The sequence below is a fragment of the Carcharodon carcharias genome, chromosome 10, assembly GCF_017639515.1.
Source record: "Carcharodon carcharias isolate sCarCar2 chromosome 10, sCarCar2.pri, whole genome shotgun sequence".
Lineage (NCBI taxonomy): Eukaryota > Metazoa > Chordata > Chondrichthyes > Lamniformes > Lamnidae > Carcharodon > Carcharodon carcharias.
Window position 1 is genome coordinate 69,957,671 of NC_054476.1, and position 23,677 is coordinate 69,981,347.

Below are 23,677 nucleotides of genomic sequence, written 5' to 3' on the forward strand. Positions count from 1 at the left end.
GACAGGAAAGTCACAGGATCCAAAGTTCTGACGGAATTTTAAATCTCAAGTTGGCAAAAATGATACACTGCATTATCGGTTTACGCCACACTGCACTTCCCTTCCACCCCACCCCACTCCCCAAACGTTACTGCCTGCCACCACACCTTGATTCCAAGCCAAGAGCTTAGAACAATGTTCTTCTAATGAAGCCCATTAATAGCCTCTCTGATGACTGATCAGGTCATGGGTGGTACTGTTCCTGCTAACTTTCCACTCACCATCCCCTCTCCTTAAAGGCACTGGGTGTTCTGTTTCTTTAACTGTTCACTTATTTCAGCAGTCAACTGGAGAACTGGTTGCTAGTTTTGATTCCTATTCACCAGTTCTCAGTTTTGTTAAGAGGGGAGAGGTTTCTCAAGCTCTTAATGTAGTGCCTGATCAGTTGTGAATTTAACAATAAAAATGGAATGCTTTGCAATATATATCCATAAATTGATGCATGCATTGAACAAACATCAGGACGTAGCCTTATCACATCAGATTTTTCTTAAATAGCAAGATTTATGTGATAATCTATTTGGTTTTCTCCTTCCCAACCTATGCTAGATTGTAAGTGGTTGGTACTAATGTCACACCATGATTTTGAGTAAACTTTTAGCCTCTTCTCCACCTTAAATAACACACAAGTCTGAAAACACAGCATTGAGGGATTGGAACATATCAAAGTTGTCTTTTCTCACAATTTGTGCTGGGAATTCATGAAATATTTCAGTTTTTCATGGTTCCTGGATGTGGTACAAACCGGCTAATGCAATAATTCTTTAAATTTTTTATTCAAATATCATCACATAATATATTAGACTGTTGCTTGAACTAGAATGAACAGTTACAATTTGGATTATTTGTCAAAAATAGTGTACAGAGTAACCCAACAAATTCCCTGAAAAGCGTGATCTTTTACCATGAATTTTGGCCTCAGAATAGCTTCACTTTGCTCCACCAACATTGAATTTAACCTCGCAACAAAGTAATTTAAGCTGTTGGGCTACCATCACATGTTTACATATACATTCACAAAATCACAGTTCCCAGAGGATTCTTAGCTCCAAGTCCAGATAAGAACACCCAGCAGTTTGCGCCAGTTACTGGAAGCCAGGTTTCCAATCATCAGGTGTCAAAGCTCACTCCAAGCCCACCTTACAACAGAGCACTGCGTGATGGATTACAAGAGGCTGCTCGAATCACTTGTTAAACAACAGCTGTTATTCAGTAAATGTTACACAAGATGAGCAAATGTCCACAGGGGGTACCCCTCACAATGAATAATATGAAGCATCTGAAACCTACCAAACAGACGCTCTTTCAAAGCAGAACACTTGGTTCATGCTTGGTCAGCAAGCTATCTAGAAAATATTTTCTTTTTTTTTTTAAAAATGCACATACAACTTTTGAAAAGTTGTTTCTCCTAAAGTCCAAACCATTCAGTGACGCCTCCTCGCCGCGGGTCAGCTTTCTGCTTCTGCTTCTCATCTTCCAGAAACTTATTTTGGATTTCTTCCATAGAGCCTGGTTCAGGAGTTTGATCTTTTTGAGGAAAAATGTCTGGAAAATTGAAAGTCTGACCTTGGGCCTAAATGAAACAAAAAAGAACATTTTTATGCATTAAAAATGTTAAACGGTTGCGTGGAGGCAATCATCCAACACATATTTAACGTTTAGATTGCTGACATTTTAAAGATACATAGCAAATTAGACACTCACATGTAATTAACAAAAGGGGCTCACATGCGGGTGATGCAATGCTGCAGAGTTTTGAAAGTTGCAGCTACACCTGCAATTCCCAACATGGCAAGTTCCCAGTTGCAACAGGAGGTACTAAGGTGCAGCACAGTACATACCATATTTTCTTTGAGGGCAAACAGAGAAAATTAATTTTTAAAGCTAAATCATTCCTGCATGCCTTCTAGCAGCCAGTTAGAGTGCAGGAAAGCATAGGCAAGGGCAATGAGCTACAACAAAACTCTGCAATGAACCACTACACAGGTAACTCACTGAGAGAGACTCTTTAGTTGAGAAGTTCAACTTGGGAATGGACCAAATTAAGATGGCATATACTGTGTAATATCCAGCCTCCCCAACCAAGTGACTGGAATATCTTTCATCTCCAAAAGTCTCACTATGTATCAAAGTGGTTTGTTTTTCTTCTTTAAGATGGTAGTTGTTGGATTTACAATATGTCTCTATGGTACTTAGAACAAAATAATTTATGGTGGTGTGATCTGACTGGACCTAAAAGATGTTAAACTGACAAATAATCACCTGTAGATACTCCCACCACCAAGGTAAACCAACAGATGTGCGATGCAAAGTGTAATGCTGTAGTACTTAGATACTTTTTTCTGCCAATCATGTTTCTATTCATTCGTAATTGATGACTTGTTTCTGTTCCAAACTGGTTTCAGGAAATTTACATCATTTGATGCAATAAAGAGGAAGGCATGTTTCAATGAAGAACAGAACTTGCCCATCAACTTTCATAGTCAATGGGTTTCTCTCTTTCAAGTAAACAACCAATAGCCTTCATTAATATCTATAAATCAACAATAGTTTATACTGTAACTGTACACATATTAAAATACAATTAATTTCAATACAGAATGCATTTGTTCCATTTATGTTACTTACATTGCTGTTTCATTATTAATGCTATGTCACACAAAAGTCTGACATCTGAAATGGTTTCCATTTATCTAATTCAATTTCTTTGTTTCAGTCAAGCAACTAATTGGGAGCTCTTATATGTGTGATAAGTACACTTTGTTAGAACCTACAGAACCAGCCTGCAATGAAACAGGGTTGCCTTATTCAAACAAAGTGGCAACTGAGAATAATGTTTAAAATGGAACAGCAAAGTTATGGTTAAATTTACCATTAAAGGCAGGATCTTACAAAAGTTCTTATCAATGGAAAATGAATAATTTTACTTCTTCTACAGACTACGGGCCAAGAGCTGAAAAATAGGATTAGGCTAAGCTGGCGAGCTCCTTTTTGGCCGGCAGAGACGTGATATTTTGAATGGCCTCCTTCTGTGCCATATATGTTAAATCTTTCTTTGTTAGAGCTTTCTGAAATTATAATTTTAATTTAACCCCCTGCTGAATGCAGAGATGTTGAGAGCCTGATACCAAACACTGTGTATTGGTAAACCGAGCTAATTTATTTGCCATTATAAAAAGAGGTGAAAGTTGGCCAGAAGTTTGCTGCTGATTCACAGTCCCATGTCAGTGCTGGGTGAGGGCAGGATCAGGCTTGACTGTGATGCCACACTGTGGTCAAAGAGCCTGCCAATGTTCGCCAACATTAATATAAAGCGGCAGCTGAGAATGCTTATAATAAAACAATAGATTTATGTTCAGGTTTACCATTAAAGACATGGCCTGAAGAAGGTTCTTATCAATTGGAATCAATGGTTCTACTCCTACTATGGGCAATGGACCAAGAGCTGGAAAATGGGATTCTGTTCATACTCTATCACATTACTACACAATAAATTTAGAGACGTTAAGAGCCAGTGTTTATTCTCTCATTCACAAAGTCTAAGTAAAATATCAAAATTGTGAGGTTTTCTTAAGATTTTGAGAGGATGCCCACAACTCACTTCAAAAAAATTCTACTTAAAAGTTTCAGAAACTCCAAGATGGTGAGTTATATTAATCATTCAACATATTTAATTGACCTTTATGACAATCAGAAAGTAAAATGTAATTATTGTCCGGTATAAAAGTGAAGGCTTCCAAAAGCTAACATTGGACCAAGCATTCCAGATTCCATACTGCAGGTTCCAAGCTGCATTCCCCTCTTTCAAGGCTGGATAAATAATGCATTGCAACTTGTCAAAAGAGAGATGGTCCCTGGAGAGCAAATTGCATTTTTATCATTTTTTTTAGCTCAACATCTAGCTCTCTTGAGATCTAAGAAGCAGCAGCTGAGGCTGCAAAGCTGATGCAACACTCTTTTCAAGAGAAGGTCAACCATATTTTTAATCTTCAAGGGTGTGACAATGCAGTGGTCATGTTACTGGACTAACAATCCAGAGGCCTAGACTAGTAATCCAATTAATGAGAGTTCAAATCCCACCATGGCAGATTGAGAACTTGAATTCCATAAATTAAAAAAAACTGGTACCAGTTAAAGTGACCATTAAAATGCTGCATTGTTTTAACAACCCAAGGGAAGGAAACCTGCCATTCTTATAATTTACTTAATTCCAGCCCCACACGAAGATTCATAACCGTCCTTCAGTTGTTAGGGATTGAACAATAAATGTTGGCCTTACCTTTGACACCAATGTCCCAAGAACGAATTTTTAAATAACTGCTTAGATGAGTTGGTTTAGTCACAGGCTTAAAGATATTTGAATCAACACATTGAACCAGAAGGCAGACTTTTTGTGGTCAGAGGGGCAATTGAAGTCTATTAAATGATATTTTCCCATTTAATACCATTGAAGATTTAACACTGATGGTTACGAGATTTGCATGTCATGCTGCTATGATTTTGGTCACAGCTCGTGCCATATCATATTAATTTTGAAAGATCATGTTAAGTCTGAAAGATTGGTTGAATAACTATTTTGATGATCACATCTACAACACTACATTGTAAGATTCTTTCCCACCACTAACAATGCCCACTTTCTAATTTTCTCTCATTTACCTTCCTCTGTTGAAGGTTTAAAATCCTAATTTCAATGGCCACACTCCAGTATCTTGCCCAACTGGTCTTTATTCCTGTCAGAGTCTTGTTGGTGAACATTGGCAGGCTCTTTGGGCCACAGTACAACATCGTAGCCAAGCCTGATCCTGCCCTGATATTGGGATCAGACACAATCAGCAGCAGGAATTCTGGCCAACTCTCACATCTCTATAATGCCAAACAAATTAGCTTTGTTTACCAGCACACAGCTTTTGGTGTTAGGTCCTTGAAGTCTCTACAGTCAGCTGCAGGTTAAGTGAAAATTCTAATTTGTCCACAAAAAGCTTTAACTACTATTGGCTGTGATCTTCTTTTGTATTTGAACTGTTTTCGTCTAGGGATGTCTCAGAACCAAAGTTTGGCAGAGAGCAATTTATTCTGGATATAAATTCCAAACCAATCTTTCCCATATGCATTAATGCCTCAGTACAGACAACTGTCAAGAGATCAACTCACCCCACTTAATATTAGTGTCTGTTCCACTTTGTCCTAAAATAAATATACTGTTTGTAAAGAAACCACAGAGCAGCACAATAAATGAAGATATTTTAAAACTTTGCAAAGTTATTCTCTACTTCTTTGAACAAAGGGTAATGGAAATCTGGAACTCTCACTCCCAAAATTCTGCTGAGGCTAGGTCATTTGAGAGATGCCATCTCCATTTCAAAATGGAGATTAATAGATTTTTATTAGGCAAAGATATTAAGGACTGTACAACCAAGGTGGGTAGATGGAGTTAAGAAACAGACCAATCTTGATCTAATTAAATGGCGAAATAGGCTCAAAGGGTTGAATGGCCTACTCCTTTTCAAATGCTCCAACAACACATAGTTAACAGTGACAGTACTGTTTCAATTCAAGCTTTGGTAAACTTTCACGAGCCAAACACAAAGGTCAGCTCCCACAGGCTAGCCTACACCACTTAGGGACTGAAGTGAGATTTTATGTGCAGAAGTTGCCAGTAATAGTGTGCTATGAATGAATGTTTTTTGTCTCTAAATTGCATGCTGAATTTCCATTATATGGCATCACTACAGAAAGCAAACATCTCGTGCTCCAGACACTTTAACAGATTAAACCACACAAAACTTTATGCAAAAAACAAGTAGTGAGAGCAAGTTACTGAAGTCAATCCAAATAACAGCAGCTTGAATCACTTTTTGAAATGGTCAAACAGACAAATCCATTGGGTAAGTTCTTCACAGATCTTTCAAGCTATCAATATGGGAGCAGCCTCCTGATCAATACTGGTTAGTCTTTCGTGCAGCTATGTAGGGACAGCTACCTTCAGAAATACATCTTGCCTCCACAACCATTGAAGCTAGATATAAACAGTAACGAACTGGTGCATCGAAAGTCTGATTGTTAAATTCACAAACCCTTTAAGTCAGTCTGCAAGACAGTGGTACATTACTTGAAAACTAGACAGCAAGTTTCATAATAAGCACAGAAAGCATGATGTTTATCTTTCATGTTAGACAAGTGCTGTCTTTGTTATTTCCCGATTAGATTAACAAAGCTCAATGAATCACATTAATAACTTCTACCACTTGATGATTGCTAAACAAGATATGAATCTGGGTAAACAATTAACTGTACTTACTTGACTGACTTTTTTGTTTCTGTTTTTTGTTTTGTTTTTATATATTTCTTGCAAAGCCAAAAGGAGCTTTTCTCCTAGGATAGTTTCAGAAACCATTTTTAAGATGGTATCTCTCTTAACAGATTCAATTTTTAAGCTAAGAAATGCAGCTAAGAAAGAAATTCTCAGAAGGAGGCCATTTGGCCCATCGAGTCCATGCCAGCTCTTCATAGCGCAATCCAGTTAATCCCACTCCCCAGCTCGATCCCCATAGCCCTGCAGGTTTATTTCCTTCAAGTGCCAATCCAATTTCCTTTCGAAATCATTGATGGTTCCTACTTCCACCATCCTCATAGGCAGCATGTTCCACGTCATTAAAAAATAACAATAACAACAGATATTAAATAGCACCGTTATTGAAATAAATCAACCTAAAGTGCATCACAAGAGCATTATTCAACAAAGTTTGCCATCCAGTCACATAGAGAATTACAAGGACAGGTGACCAAACACTTGGTCAAAAAGGTAGGTTTTGAAAATGGTCTCAAATGAAATGAGAGAGAGCAAAGGAGAGAGATTGAGGGGGCAGAGAAGTTTCCAGAGAAAATTCCAGGGTTTCGGGCCTAGCCAGCTGAAGACTCAATCACCAATGGCAGAGTGATGGAAATGGGGTTGCACAGGAGGCCAGAACTGGAGGGGTGCAGTCAAGGAGGCGGGGAGGGAGGACAGCACAGAGAGAGGGGGGAAAAACTACATCAGCCATACAAATCATTCACATCCTGCCTGGCCTTTATTCTGTTACTATATCCTTCCAAAACCATAACTGCTCTCTCATACAATTACAACCTACATCAAAATCTAAAAATTGGCAGCCCTTGAAGAACGTATCATTTGAAAGAACAGCACCTTCAACAACTAGAGATGCATGAAATGGTTATGTCTAACCAAAAAGATTTTCAGTCTGAAGATCTACTGTGGAATATTGCCCCGCTAACTGAACTCCTGTTTTGCAACAAGAGGGTGCTATATTTGGCAATGAAAGATAATGGAAATTGCATGACAGTCTTAAGCACAGGACTAATGCCCACAGATCGATGGTGAACAAGATCAATGGCTGTCTGCTACATTTCCTAAAGCACTTAACAAGACAGATGTACAATGAAACTAAAATTACATTTTTGCCTTCAGTCTCCTTGAGGCAGGATCTATAATTATGAAAGGGAAAACATTGTATTTTTACACCAGGAAGTGATGCTTGTCTCAAACAACACAATGTTTGAAGAAAATTAGTCTCTCACACGACATTTTCCAAGATGAACCTGGGCATAAAAGTTTAAAAACAAACAACAGGTTTCAAAGTTCACAGCTACTTAAAATGGACATAAGCCAAAGGCCATTATAACCATTATCAAGCCCAGGCCTGCCATGGCACAAAATAAAACTAGGAACATGAAGGGCTGCTTGAAAAGGTAAAATATGAGGTAGAAGAGGAGAAACAACAACAGATTTAAACATATAGACCACAAACTGGTTATACTTAAATATGTGCAACAACCTAAGCCAACTGGTCAGCAAATGTGTGTGATTAGCTACCCAGTTTAGATGTCCATGCCACACTGCAGATTCTTCAATATTTCTGTATAATACAATTGGTAGTTATCAGTTCCACATGGTCACCCCATAGACATGCAGAGAAATTCCACAAACAGTTTAGTAGGTAAAGACAGCCACAAAGACCAAACCCCAAATTCAACTCCTAATCTGTACTAGGTTAGTTCAGAGACGCCAACAACAATAATATTACTAGCCTTGATGCCCCGTGCTAGGAAGGGCGGAAAAGATAGCCACAGGTTTTGCTTTTGATAGCAACCTAACAATGAATGCTGGAAAGTGGTCTTGTGTGGATGTCTAGTGAGGACAGGGTTTCATTTGATTGTGACACCTTCTATAACCAAATAACTTGTCAACTTGACTGTCCAAGTCACAAATTGTTAATAGCCACTTAAAGCATGGCACTAGAGGGCTGCAAGGGCTTGTGGAAACAGATGTAAAATGGGCTGTCCCAGAGACTAGTCAAGCAACAGCCTGACATAGTCATCCTCACGGAATCGTAATTTACAGGTCATGTCCCAGACACCACCATCACCATCCCTGGGTATGTCCTCTCCCACCGGCAGGACCGACCCAGCAGAGGTGACGGCACACTGCTATAGAGGCAGGAGGGAGTTGCCCTGGGAGCCCTCAACATTGACTCTGGACTCCATGAAGTCTCATGGCATCAGGTCAAACATGGGCAAGGAAACCTCCTGTAAATTACCACATTACACCCTCCCTCAGCTGATGAATCAGTGCTCCTCCATGTTGAACACCACTTTAAAGAAGCACTGAGGGTGGCCAGGGCACAGAATGTACTTTATTTGGAAAACTTCAATGTCCATCACCAATACTGGCTTGGTAACGTCACTACTGACCGAGCTGCCCGAGTCCTAAAGGACATAGCTGCTAGACTGGGTCTGCAGCAGATGGTGAGGGAACCACCAAGAGGGAAAAACATACTTGGCCTCATCCTCACCAACCTTCCTGCCAGAGATGCATCTGCCCATGATAGTATTGGTAGGAGTGTCTGCCACACAATCCTGGTGGTAACGAAGTCCCGTCTTCACGTTGTGTTGTGTGCTAAATGGGATAGGTTTTGAACAGATCTAGCAACTCAAAACTGGGTATCCATGAGGTGCTGTGGGCATCAGCAGCAGCAGAAATGAGCTCAACCACAACCTGCAACCTCATGGCCTGGCATATCCCCCACTCCACCATTACTACCAAGCCAGGGGATCAATCCTGGTTCAATGAAGCGTGCAGGAGGGCATGCCACCAGCAGCACCAAGCATACCTAAAGGTGTCAATCTAGTGAAGCTACAACACATACCATGTGGCATGTCAAACAGTGGAAGCAGCATGCAACAGACAGAGCTAAGCGATCCCACAACCAGCAGATCAGATCAAAGCTCTACGCTTCTGCCACATTCAGTCATGAATGACTGTGGACAATTAAACAAGTAAACAAGACAATTAAACAAGCCGAGGGGAGGCTCCACAAATATCCCCATCCTCAATGATGGGGAGCCCAACACATTAGTGTAAAAGACAAGGCTGAAGCATTTGCAACCATCTTCAACCAGAAGCGCCGAGTGGATGATCCATCTCGGCCTCCTCCTGAGGTCCCCAACATTGCAGATGCCAGTCTTCAGCCGATTTGATTCACTCCACAATATCCAGACATGGCTGAAGACACTGGGTGCTGCAAAGGCTATGGGCCTTAAGACCATTACAGCAATTCTGAAGGCTTGTGCTCCAAAATGACCCATGCACCTAGCCAAGCTGTTCTAGTACAGCCTCAACACTGGCATCTACCCAACAAGGTGGGAAAACTGCCCAGATAAGTCGTGTCTACAAAAAGCAGGACAAGTCTAACCCAGCTAATTACTGCCCCATTAGTCTACTCTCGATCATCAGCAGAGTGATGGAAGGGGGTGTTGACAGTGCTATCAAGTGGCACTTATTCAGCAGTAACCTGTACATTGATGCTCGGTTTAGATTCCACCAGAGCTACTCAGCTCTTGACCTCATTACAGCCTTGGTCCAAACATGGACTAAACAGCTGAGCTCAAGCAGTGAGATGAGAGTGACTATCCTTGACATCAAGGAGGGTTTGCCTGAGTGTGGCATCAAGGAGACATAGCAAAAGTGAAGCCAATGGGAATTGGGGGAAAACTCTCCACTGTTTGGAGTTATACCTAGCTCAAAGGAAGATAGTTACGGTTGTTGAAAGCCAATCATCTCAGCACTGGGACATCACGGCAAGCGTTCCTCAGGTAGTATCCTAGGCCCACCTTCAGCTGCTTCAATGGCCTTCCCTCTGTCATAAAATCATGAGCGGGGATGTTTGCTGATGATTGCAAAATGTTCAGCACCATTCACGACTCTTCAGATACTGAAGCTGTTCATGTCCCTATGCAGCAAGACCTGGACAACATTGAGGCTTTGGCTGATAAGTGGCAAGTAACATTTGCACCGCACAAGTGCCAGGCAATGACCATCTCCCCTTGACATTCAATGGCATTATCATTGCTGAATCCCCCACTATCAATGTCCTGGGGATTACCATTGGCCAGAAAATGAACTGGACCAGTCATATAAATACTGTCTACAAAAGCAAGTCAGAGGTGAGAATTCCACAGCAAGTAACTTACTTCCTGACTCTCAGAATCACAGAATCACACAGTGCAGAAGAGGCCCTTCGGCCCATCAAGTCTGCACCGACATGTGAGAAACACCTGACCCACCTACCTAATCCCATTTACCAGCACTTGGCCCATAGCCTTGTTATGACGTGCCAAGTGCTCATCCAGGTACTTTTTAAAGGATGTGAGGCAACCCACCTCTACCACCCTCCCTGGCAGCGCATTCCAGGCCATCATCACCCTCTGGGTAAAAAAGATTTTCCTCACATCCCCCCCTAAACCTCCTGCCCTTCACCTTGAACTTGTGTCCCCTCGTGACTGAACCTTCAACTAAGGGGAACAGCTGCTCCCTATCCACCTTGTCCATGCCCCTCATAATCTTGTACACCTCATGCAGGTCACCCCTCAGCCTTCTCTGCTCCAACGAAAACAACCCAAGTCTACACAACCTCTCTTCATAACTTAAATGTTTCATCCCAGGCAACATCCTGGTGAATCTCCTCTGCACCCCCTCCAGTGCAATCACAAAGCAAGTCCACAATCCACAAAGCACAAGTCAGTATTGTGTTGTAATACACTCCACTTGCCTAGAAAAGTGAAGTTCTAACAACACCCAAGAAGCTTGATGCCATCCAGGACAAAGCAGCTCACTTGCTTGGCACCCCATCTACCACCTTGAACATTCACCCCCTCCACGACTGACATACTGTGGCAGTGTGCACTACTACAAGATGCACTGCAACAACTCACCAAGGCTCCTTCGACAGCATCTTCTAAACCTGTGCCTCTACCACTTAAAAGGACAAGGGCAGCAGATGCATGGGAACACCACCACCTGCAAGTTCCCCTCATAAGCTGTTCCATCACTGTTACTGGGTCAAAATCCTGGAACTCCCTCCCCAAGAACACTGAGTGTACCTACACAACTTGGGCTGCAGCGGTTCGAGTAGTGTCTCACCACCACCTTCTCAAAGGCAATTAGGGAAGGGCAATAAATGCTAGCTCAACCAATAATGCCCACATCCCATGAAAGAATAAACAAAAGCTCTAGCAAGATGCAGCATCTAACCAGGGGAGACAAAAGCAAAGAGACAGGGTTCATCCACATCTCATTTTTTCACTTGACTCCTTATTTTAACCAAATACTGATATCAAAAATCCTGTACGCACCCAAATAGAAGTCTCCACAGAGAACAATGCATCATTCCTCATATATGCTCTTCCCTAGTCAATAGTATACAGCACAGGTGGTATTTTAACATCACCAATGCCTGTTTATGAATAAAAAAAAACTCTTTTCATCACATGGTAATCTGGGCACTGGGTAAAGCTACCTTGTCTGTGCACGGCTTTGAATGTGTAATGGCTTAGTTCAAGGGGACCGAGGGGAAAAAGACTCAAAGCAAGGTTTTGTAAGCTTTACCAGCGAAGCAGCCATTCAGTTGGAAATTAATACAAGAATGGGACTCAGCAAAATAAACCACAAATACAGAGTCCACAAATAATAGTCACAAAGAGTCAGCTGTGGCTCAACGGATAACACTTATACTGTGGCTTCAATTTCCACTCCACAAAATAGAGCACAGAATCTAAGCTGAGGGAGTGCCGCACTGTCAGAAGTGCTGCTTTTTGGATGACATTAAACTGAGGTCCGGCTGACCTCTCAGATGGATGTAGAAGATTCCACAACACTTTTCCTGAAGAAGAGCAGGGGAGCTTCCCCTAGTTTTCTGGTCAATATATATCTTTCAACAAACATCACTAAAACAGATGATCTGGTAATTATCCCTTTGCTGTTTTGGGGCTTTGTTTTGTGCAAACTGACTCCAATGCAACAGTGACTACTCTTCAAAAATACTTAACTGATTGCAAAGCATTTTGATACATCCTGAAGTTGTGAAAGGCACTATATAAATGCAGGTTGAATGTGCTTTTTTTCTCTATAATCACAGTTCTGTACAATTCAGTGGAATTAGGATATTTAAGGCACTTAACATCAATCAGCAGCATGCCAGTACACTGTCTCAATCAAAAGAATGAGACCCCACAGAAAAGCCGGTATAGGCCAGTACAAGGCCAACGGTGAGAGAAAACTTACAAGAAGGAAGCAAGATGCAAGAACCATGCACGGAATGTCAGACAGCAGAGAGAGAGAGAGAGAGAGAGAAACTGACCCAGAGAGGAATACAGCACACCCAAGGAGGGGAAATAAATAGAAAAATGGAAGTCAATAACAGGAATATTTTTTTCTTTTACTGGCATTCAAGATTAGTTTTAATGTGTTGGTACTGAGTACTATTGGGAATACTGCGTTCTGCTGCTCCTTTTCCTCACTCATGTCAACGCTTCAACCATCAGGAGCCAAAAGTGGGCTTGACCGTCATAACTGGCAGTGTTTGAAGGCTGATAAAATAGCCCCAGAAGAATAATAAATTATTGCATAAACACTTTTGCTTTCCAGTCACACATGTAGCCTAGCATGGAAAAAAATTCATAAAAGAGTGCTATGGTCTGTAATGCAGCATTCCAATCATTGTATTAGCCCATAGGAACATCACTGCAAACCATACCACACTTTCCCGCACACCTCCTAGGCATTCTCTACACTTGTACAACTGAAAATGGCTTTCCAATTACATTTCAAGGACACGGAGCAAAAACCAGGAAATAAGATGCAGGCTCCAATGACATTTACTGAAAACATCCTCTGTTACTATAAACAATTGCTACAGTGAAAGGACCTGCTGATGGGTTTGACCAGTTGACAACTTTACTATAATTTTAAACTAATTCACTGTTGCCATGTTTCAAACAAACAAGAAAAAGCTGCTCTCAGTTTCCCTTTGCCAAAAAGACATTTTATCATAACAAGAAATTCTCTTTAAAAAACAGATCAATACTCTTGCGCAGACTCTGCTAGACAAATGAATCTTCACAAGTATAGAAGCCTGTATTATATTTTAATTGTAAATGCTCAAGTCAAAACTAAACAAAAAAGGCTCAAAACTTGAAAATAAAGATCTTTCACAATCCAAACATTTAGCATACTAATAGTATGCAACTCCTGAAGTGATGGTCCCCACTCTAGCAATAAGAAAAATATTTCCCCCCTCACCCAGTTTTATGGACAGCGTGGTTGTGGAAGACTGGACTGCTGTATTTTTAATAAGTCAATTTTCCATAACAATTTAAAATGCATAAAGCTGAATCAAATACTTGCGCTGATACAGTACATAAAAATTAAAATTTGTGCAAGATATTGCTCCAAAGGAAAAATATTTAAATGAAAAATCATAAGGTGCAAAGAAAACCTGCATTTAACCACAGAATTTCAGTGCTTGAAAGGGAATTAAAGAACCATAAAATAGAAACAGCTGTGATATCTGAGAGTTAGTTGACTTGGTAATTTATAAGCAAAGTTATGTTTCAGATCAAAACTTACATCTCTAGTTCGCAGAATATGCTCTGTTTATGCTCCATATTAACACAAAGGCAGTGAAGAATTAGGTAAGTGTGCATCTTAAAAGAATAGGTTTGATGGTGTACTATCTTGCCTTTGTGCTTTGGTTTCAGCTCAGCTGAAGACAATGCAATTGCTAATTATGCTATTGGCGTGGGTTTAGAATGATTATAGAGTGATTATGCTTTTTAAAAGCACTTTCAAAAGGAAAATAATTCCAGTCATTAGAACGTGATGCATCAGTCAGCCCAGTGGGGCAATAGCTTGGAGGAAGCACCGTCTGTGGAGGTGGCACATGTTATGCGTCCCATTCACGTGGAACTTGTTTTATTTCTGTTTCCTTGGTCTGTGACAGAACAGAACTGAGATTTATATTGTATTTGTCACACATTTGAATAAGAACCTCTCTTTCACATTGTTCAGTGGGTCCACTGCAAGTTCCAAGCACCTAACTGAATTAGAGTCAATTATTCACACAGGAACAGATAGTCAGCTTCCAAAGTATAAACAACTAGAAGCTGGCAAGACAAGCATTGGTTTTTCCCTCTAAGTGCATTAATTTATGAATGTCAAACTAATATGGTGCTACATCTTATATCTGAGTGAGAGCAGGGAGCGATGGCAAAGGAGTAGAGAATCGAGTTACTAAAATGGTGTTTTGGGGAAAGGAGAGATGGGTAAGACACAGTTCCTTGGCTCTGCTACTTTCCACTAGTGCAGTTAGGGATGCACTGTTCTTTAACACCTCACCCAATGAAACTCAGCAGTATCCTAATGCTGTCATCTAGTGTTAAGACCAACCACAAAGCCTTTTCAGTCATACTTAAATCCCCCATCGAGGAGTCAAAATAACAGCTATTTTCCCACTTCACAGAGACAACACACAAAATCAGGGTGAGGGAGTAACTCTCAGACACATCCCCCAAAATGGATCTTCCACCCGGTAACCACAGGGTTGATCATCATTTGCACTGAGCAATGGTCAACAGGTTCAAAGGCACTCCCAACGGAGCAGCTGTATACTCTAAAGGAAAGCTTACATGAATCTTTCAGCACGGTGTCAGCACTAGCGGCCGTGGGTATTGACAGTGCAAGGGGATTTAAGGTAGGGTTACACATTACCATATAAATATGGAAAGATGGTGTGCTGCCATCTAACATAGCGAGAGAAACAGTCTACTTTATGAAAAGCAGGAAATGGAATTTGTTTTAAGGCAATACTGCCATCTAGAGGATAATAGCTTTTTGATCTCAGTCACCAATACATACAATTGTGCATTGAAAATACACTGATATTTTCAGACGTCCTTTTGATAAATGAATAGAAATTGATTTGAAAATGAACCACGAACTCCAATAAGAAGCCTCCCACATTTGGAACATGAGCAAACACTTAAGTTGACACATTAAAAACAACATTGCATAATGTGGTACAAATAATTCATGAACAATTACTATGGGTAGAATATTGCATGCCCTCCCGCCAGCGGGGTTTTCCAGCCCCGGCCCCATAAAATTCTATCCTAAACTCTACATCGCCTTTAAGAATATAGAGGAGTAGGCCATTCAGCCCCTCAAGCCTGCTCCACCATTTAATTAGATCATGGCTGATCTACCTCAACGCCATCGCCTCAGACTACCCCTGCAGCCCTTAATGTCATTGGTATCCAGAAATCCATTGACCTCTGCTTTGAACATGCTCAATGACTGAGCCTCCACCACAGCTCACTGGGGTAGAAAATTCCAAAGATTCACCACCTTCTGACTGAAGAAATTCCTCCTCATCTCAGTCCTAAACGACCTGCCTTTTACTCTGAGGTTGTGTACCCTAGTTCTAAACCACCAACTCCCCCTCCCCCCACCAAACCAAGGGAAACCCCCTTCCTGCATCCACCCTGTCAAGCCCTGTAAGAATTTGTACACTTCAATGAGATCAGCTCACATTTGTATTAAACCAGAAAAGACACTGCAACGATTAGAACAAACAAAATGACTGAATGTGGGTTTTGAGAATCTGAATCTACAACACCTGGAACTTTATGATGTGGCTATGACAGAACTGTGCCATCAGATCTGGGAAGAGATGAGTACCACTCTTAGACAGCAAGATTATGATATGGAGATATAACGCTGTAAAGATTCCCTCTTTTATAGTAGTCTAAGGATCGACTTAGAGATCAGGAGACATAAGGAGGCAATGAGGACTGCAGAACCCATCATGAAATGAAGTGGTGCATCTGCTGCTTTACAAGATCCATCACATTTTCCCTTTAGATGCCAACTCCATTCTGATGAAAACTGGCCTGCTCATCACGAGAAGAATTAAGCAATCAATTAATTATGGTACAAAGTTTTTGAATGCAAATCCAACTCACAAGGAACAGACCATCTCAACAAACGGGAGTTGTAATAGTTCAGAGTTTCCACTGAAACAATGCTCCAGGCCCCAGTGTTACTATCATGGAACGGAGCAGCAACAGCAGTAAATGTCTTATTTCCACAATTCCAAACAGAACCCGCATAAAAGTGTGAAGAGAACACAGTTTCTCAACTCTAGAAATTTAAGGGCAATGTTCATGTTCAGCATAGTGCATAGTTTTCTGAGTATTTTGAGAGTGTAATAGTTTTTAAATCCCATCAACAGTGGCTGGACAAATCGAAAAACAGGTTGCAGTCTTGTAATTGACCTCCAAATGCCCCAAGAGAAGCCAGAACAAACAAAAGAGTGCCTTCAAATGAATGCTCCAAATCACCAACCAGTAAAAATTGGTCATCAGTGCCATTTGTCAGCCTTGGCTCAGTGGTTGAATTCATGCCTGAGTTAGTAGGTTGTGGCATTAAACCCCAAGGCTTGATATATGATATAGATTGACCTCCAGCACACAAATACTGTGTGATTGAAGGTGTTGTCTTTTGGATAAACATTAAACTGATGCCCTGTCTGCTTGATCAGAACGACATAGAAAAAATCCCATTGCTCTATTCAAAGAGCAGAGCAGTTCCGATGTCCAAACTAAACTTTCTCCATCACTCAACACCACCAAAAACAGATAACTGGTTATTCTGAAGTCCACACTTTAGGAATAATGTCAAGACCTCAACAATGGTTGCAAGCAAAATTCACTAGGATGATATTAGTTATGTGGAGAAATTGGAGAATTTAGGGCTGTCCTCAAAGTAGGGAAGATTGAGGAGAGGCTTGATCAAACTGTTCAAAGTTATGAAGCCTTTGATAGTGTAAATAAAGAGAGTTGATACAGCAAGTGTTTCCACTGGCAGCAGGGTCAGTAACCAGACAATATAGATTTAAGGAAACTGACAAAAGAAGAGTTTATTTTATTCAACAAGTTATAAGAATAAGAATCTGGAACGTACTGCCTGAAATAATGGCGGAGGCTAATTTAACAACTTTTAGGGGAACTGCCTAAGTACTTGAAGGGGGAAATTTTGCAGATTATGGTAAAAGAACCACTCTTATTGGATAACTTCTTCAAAGAGCTGGCACAGGCATGATGGGCTGAATGGCCTCCTGCAATGTATCATTCCACAATTCATTTCTTTGCAATTTGTGGGGCTTTCCTGGGTGCATTACAACATTGACCACATGTCAAATATAACTTATTGCCTATAAAGCACTTTTGCAACATCCTGAGGCTATGCAAATATGTGTTTTCTTTTACTAACACCAAGATTCTCATATGATTCTTAACACTGTTTCACTTAAGGATATTGCAGGCATCAGAGTAAAATCTTATTCATTTTAGCATGGGTCAAAATAATTAAACTATTATGCAGCCTGACAAGTTATAGTATTCAGCTGCCACACAGAAATATTAACATGCTGCAAGTGTTTCAACTATACTGTTTTTCATAAGGCACAGTCCTTTTTGGACCTATTAAAATGAATCGAAATATGCCTTCCAAACCAGAATATCATGACTTATGAGGAACAAGGTGACATCCCAAAAAGGTCAGCATCTGTGGCTATGTCCACATTCTTCTCCATTGGGATCCAAGCTGCAGATGAGTGAAATACAACATATATTATGCCAAAATAATACTTAATCATGAAATGCAACCTAACTACAGAGGATCGGTGTCCAGAAGGTCTTTTTTTTTAATCTTTTGAGAAGCAAATGATATTGTTACAAGTTTCGGGAAGTCATTACACACGTCACCATTTTGAATGCTCAGTAGACAATCTGCATTGTGCGTCATATTCTGGAACCTTGGGTTTTCTGGTGTGCCTGGTTTTCTGGTGTGCCTATCCAAACATTAGGGACAGAGCACGAATCAAGAACAGAGGCACATTGTTCACTTCTCCTGAGGTACAGTTAGGCTGAGAAAGAAGAGGCAGCACTCAAGCCTCCCTAACAGATCACTGTCCTGTAACAGGCTGTCACACATCGATTAATATTCTCTTTCCATATTAACCTGCATCCTTCTCCTGGGAGCTAGTCAAGGTGTTCAAGGATGTTGCCTTATGACATGGAATTAAAAAGGGTAAGCAGCATATGTGAAAGACTTCAAGTGTCAATTTAGTCAGCTCATGTGTTTAAGCCTAACTTCAGCGACCAGTATTGAGTGTTGCACTGTTAGATGTAATCATTCAGACAGGATACTAAAACAAGGTTCATTTTTCCCATTCAGGTGGACATAAAAGATCCATGGAGCTTCCCATCACTTGGTCAACATTTATACCTCAACCAACACCAAAACAGATTAAGTATCATTTAGCTCAAGTATGTGTGTGGGACCTCACTAAGCACAAAATGACAGCCATAGTTCCTTGCATAATAGTGACTGTGAAACACTTTGGGATATTTTGAGGGTTGAAAAGCACCACATAAACGTGCTTTCCATTTCTCACATGCATACTCTCTAGTGGGCTAGGACGTCATTCTGGGAACTTCAAAGCAGCCTATGCATAGTGGTTTGCAGCATCAGGCTAGACAATATAAAAAGCTTATAAAAATGCAGGTTCTTCTACTTTCCCCAACTGTGTATACGTCTGACCATGCAGTTTCTCACCAAATAATGTACCATTCCACAGCCGAGAGAGCAGGCAAGCGGCTCACTGGAATTAATTGGCTGATTTTGCTCCCTCAAGAGAGCTACTTAGGTGTTTAAATCAGGAAGTTATGGGAAAATGTGTGCCCAATACAGTCAGTGAGAACTTCTGCCTCACAAGGCTTACTTGCTTCTTTAAAAAATCTTTTACCTCTTTCCCATTTTATTGCCAATTAGCGGTCTCAAACTGTCCCACTCCATCATTTGGCAGCTTGTAAACAAGCGAGCAAACTCAACACTTACTGATCTGACACTCTGCTCCAACTAGCTCATGAGGATTAAAAAAATAATTGCTGAAATAAAAATTAATGTTTCCTGTTTACCAAGAACAAGCTGCTCCAGGGAAACCTTAACCTTCCTCTTCCCCAGCCACTCATTTACATCTGAATCATCTGCCAAACATTTTTACCACTGCCTTGCAACCAGCAAAACAGCTTTCAGCACTACCCAACACATTCTTTGGACATTTTCTCTCTTATTCAATTACTGCTCGTTTGAAATACAGAATTTGCAAACCACCACCCACGTTCAGCTCTCTCTAGCACTGCTTGTATAGAGAGGACAATAATCTTCACAAGATCACAACAATGTGCTATGTACAAACATTTCTCAACTTCCCTCACAGCTTCTCTTGTCAATTATCTTAAATACACGGCCTCTGGTTACCCACCCTCCTGAAACTGTTTCTCCCCATCTACTCCATCAATCCTCTCAAATCCAGACACTATAGGGATTATAGAATGGTTCAACACAGGAGGCAGCCATTAGGCTCATTGTGCCCCTTGCCAGCTTTCTGAAAGGGCAACTCAACTAATGCCACCACCTTCCTTTTTGGCGTAGCCCCGCAATTTTTTTTCTCTTCAAATAATTATCCAATTCCCTTTTGAAAGCCACAATTGAATTTGCCTCCACCACTCTCTCAGGCAGTGCATTCCAGATCCTTGCCATTCACTGTGTAAAACAGTTTTTCCTCATGTCACCTTTGGTTCTTTTACATTCACCTTAGATTAGTGTCCTCTAGTTCTTTGGGCAATGGGAACAGTTTTTCTCTATCTACTCTGTCCAGACTCCTCACGATTTTGAAAACCTTTATCAAATCTGCTCTCAACCTTCTCTTCTCTAAGGAGAACAACCCCAGGTTCTCCAATCTATCCACATAGCCGAAGTCTCCCATCCCTGGAAACATTCTCGTAAATCTTTACTGCATCCTTTCTAATCTCATGTCTTCACCTCCTTCTAAAGGGCTGGATGCAATACTCCAATTGGGGTTGAGCTAGGATTTTATAATGGAGATCACCATAACTTTGTTACTTTTGTACTCAGTGTTTCTATTCATAAAGCCCAAGATCCTGTAAGCCTTGTTAGCCATTTTCACAACCTGTCCTGCCACCTTCACAAAAACCCCCCAGGCCTCTTTGCTCCTGCACCCCCTTTTGAATTGTAACCTTTATTCAATATTGCCTCTCCTAGCTCCTCACCCAAGAAGTTTTATCTGCCACATGTCGCCCCAAGAACAACGAAATATTAACCAGAATTCTCCCACCCACTATCCAACACAGTGTGTGATGTACAAATTATCCACCAACTTCTGGAAATATCTTGGAATGAATTAAAATCTGGTGTTTGACAGCATTGCACTTCTTTGGAATATACTCCAAAGGTCCACTTTTCTGGGACATATCCTGACAGAGTTACCCACTATTTTGGAAATTGTGAAGGTGTCTGGCTTTCTCAAGTTCAGGAGCCTAGACTGCTTTATGAACCTGAGCATCTTGTGTCACTCTCCATTACCAAGGCAAGTTTTATTCTTTGATGTCAGGTGTAAATGACAGTAACCGCTTACTCATAACTGATCCAATAAAAGCAATTCCATGCGAACAGGAATGTCTTGCAATGAGCTCAAAAGGTGTTGGCAAGATCCAGATTCACAAACACTGGCAAGTAAGAGTCTGTACCAGATACTGTTAAGCATTTACAGCTTTGGCTCAAACATGGACAAAAAAGCTGAACTCCTGAGGTGAGGTGAGAGTGACTGCTCTTGACATCAAGGCAGTATTTGATCAAGAGTGGCATTAAGGAGTCCTAGCAAAACTGGAGACAATGGGAATGAAGGGGAAAACATTCCACTGGTTGGAGTCATACCTAGCACAAAGGAAGATGGTTGTGGTTGTTGGAGGTCAGTCATCTCAGCTCCAGGACATCACTGCGGGAGTTCCTCAGGGTAGTGTCCTCAGCCCAAACATCTTCAGCTACTTCATCAATGACCTTCCTTCCATCATAAGATCAGAAGTGGGGATGTTCGCTGATGATTGCACTATGTTCAGCATCATTCATGACTCCTCAGATACTGAAGCAGTCCATGTCCAAATGCAGCAAGACCTGGACAACATCCAGGCTTGGGCTGACAAGTGGCAAGTAATATTTGTGCCACACAAGTGCCAGGCTATGACCATCTCCAACAAGAGAGAATCCAACCATTGCTCCTTGATGTTCAATGACATTACCATCACTGAAGCCCCCGCTATCAACATCCTGGGGGTTACCATTGACCAGAAACTGAACTGGACTAGCCATATAAATACCGTGGCTACAAGAGCAGGTCAGAGGCTAGGAATCATGTGACAAGTAACTCACCCCGACTCCCCAAAGCCTGTCGAATATCTACAAGGCACAAGTCAGGAGTATGATGGAATACTCCTCACTTGCCTGGGTAAATGCAGCTCCCACAACATTCAAGAAGCTTGATACTGTCTAGGACAAAACAGCCTGCTTGATTGGCACCACATCCACAAACATTCACTCCCTCCACTACTGTTGCACAGTAGCAGCAGTGTGTACCATCTACAAGATGCATTGCGGGAATTCGCCAAGGCTCCTTCAACTGCATCTTCCAAGCCCAAGGACAAGGGTAGCAGACACATGGGAACACCACCACCTGGAAGTTCCCCTCCAAATCACTCACCATCCTGACTTGGAAATATATTGCCATTCCTTTGCTATCACTGGGTAAAAATCCTGGAACTCCCTTCCTAACAGCACTGTGCGCGTACCTATACCACATGGACTACAGCGGTTCAAGAAGGCAGCCCACCACCACCTTCTCAAGGGCAACCAGGGATGATAAAAAAAAATAAAAAATTTTAAACAGAAGTATCCTAAAATTCCAAGGCACATTCCAAGCACCTCCCAGCATTTCCATTACAAATAACACCTCCACAGCACAGGGTGCCGCCTTAGATAATAAAGCAAATTTAGCTCCTTTGATGATAAGTAAAATGTTCAGCTAAAATGAAACATATCACAGTTGACACTGGAATGCCTTTATTTAATCATTTGTATGCATTTTACAAAAGGATGAATGCGAAAGAATTCATGGAATTTACAGCAAGCTTATTTGCTTCTAAAGGAGGAAAACACAAAGTATTTTTTCGTTATCAAGTAACAGAGCTGCTCCTGATGTCCAGTAACCATTTAATCTGTACATAGGCAATTAAACAAAGGAGTTGTAACTTAGGTTAAAAGCAGAAGAGAAGCCAATCATGGACAGTACTTGAGAGCTGTAGCAAATAAAATAGAAAGAAATTGGCCTGCACTTACCAGCTGAACATAAGCGACTTTATAATCAGGGCGCTTCACTCTTTGATTCTTATGATTTCTCTTCTTGTTAGTACCTAAACAACAGGTTTGAGTGGCCATGAGTAATATAAAATCAGAGGCCTTGTCCCAGTGCAGTATATTTGAAGAGAAGTTTTTAGTATTATACAATATGCTTTCTAACAACACGTTGATGAAATCGACAGGATCTTTGTCCCTGCCACGCTAAATATGTTGCTCTCATCAGGTTTGTGATCACACCGTTTCATCACTCTCATTCAGCCGTCCGTTCTTCCAGACAGACTTCCAGCATTCAACTTAACCTGCCTCGTGATGCCAAACACTTGGATGACCATTACAATCTGGTTGTCTTGCCTGCCTTATACTCCTCAGACCTCTTCTCTCACCAACAGGCTCCTTCGGCATTCTGACTTCCTTTCCTTAAATTACCAACCTCTACAACATTCCTTTACACCTTTCCCAGCATCTTCCAGTCCTCTGCAATTCAAGCAGGGTGCTTTCTCCTCAGTCTCACTTTTATTCAGTGCTGAAACCTCTATTACTCTTGTTTTCTTTTCTTTATGTCCCCAGCTCCCCAGCCTGCCCAGCCATCATCGTTAGCCGTGTCACTAAAATTCTGACTGAAGTGTGCTGTGAAGTCCTCCAATAACATCGCTCTTCACAAAATAAATTCTGCACAAACTTCCACTGTGTAGCACTCTTCACACGAAACCTTTCATATCCTGCAGGAAAATTTGTGTACAAATTATTTTTTGAATACCTTCAATGATACTGGTTCAAACTGAACAATTAGTTTGTTCCCTATAATGTTCTGAAATTACCATCCCTCTTTCCTCAACATTTAAACAACTGAAATGTATTCTCAGTAATGATACAGGAAGAAAGAAATCACTTTCAGTAGCTCTTATAGCTAATTCATTGTCAGGTGTGGAACTAAACTATACAGAGCAGGAAGATATCAGATTCAATCCC

General features: G+C 41.0%; 1 protein-coding gene across 2 annotated transcripts in view; it reads right to left on the minus strand.

Annotated features, from left to right (window-relative positions):
• Window positions 1-796: 796 nt before the first annotated feature.
• mrpl23 (mitochondrial ribosomal protein L23) overlaps window positions 797-23,677 on the minus strand; it is a 37,010-nt gene continuing 14,129 nt past the window's right edge. For both annotated transcript variants that reach the window (XM_041196595.1, XM_041196596.1), the window contains exons 4-5: window positions 22,688-22,761; window positions 797-1,612 (exon numbers count right to left, since the gene is read on the minus strand). In XM_041196595.1, coding sequence (XP_041052529.1) covers window positions 1,448-1,612; window positions 22,688-22,761 — 239 coding nt within the window. In that variant the 3' untranslated portion in view covers window positions 797-1,447. The remainder of the gene's footprint in view (window positions 1,613-22,687; window positions 22,762-23,677) is intronic.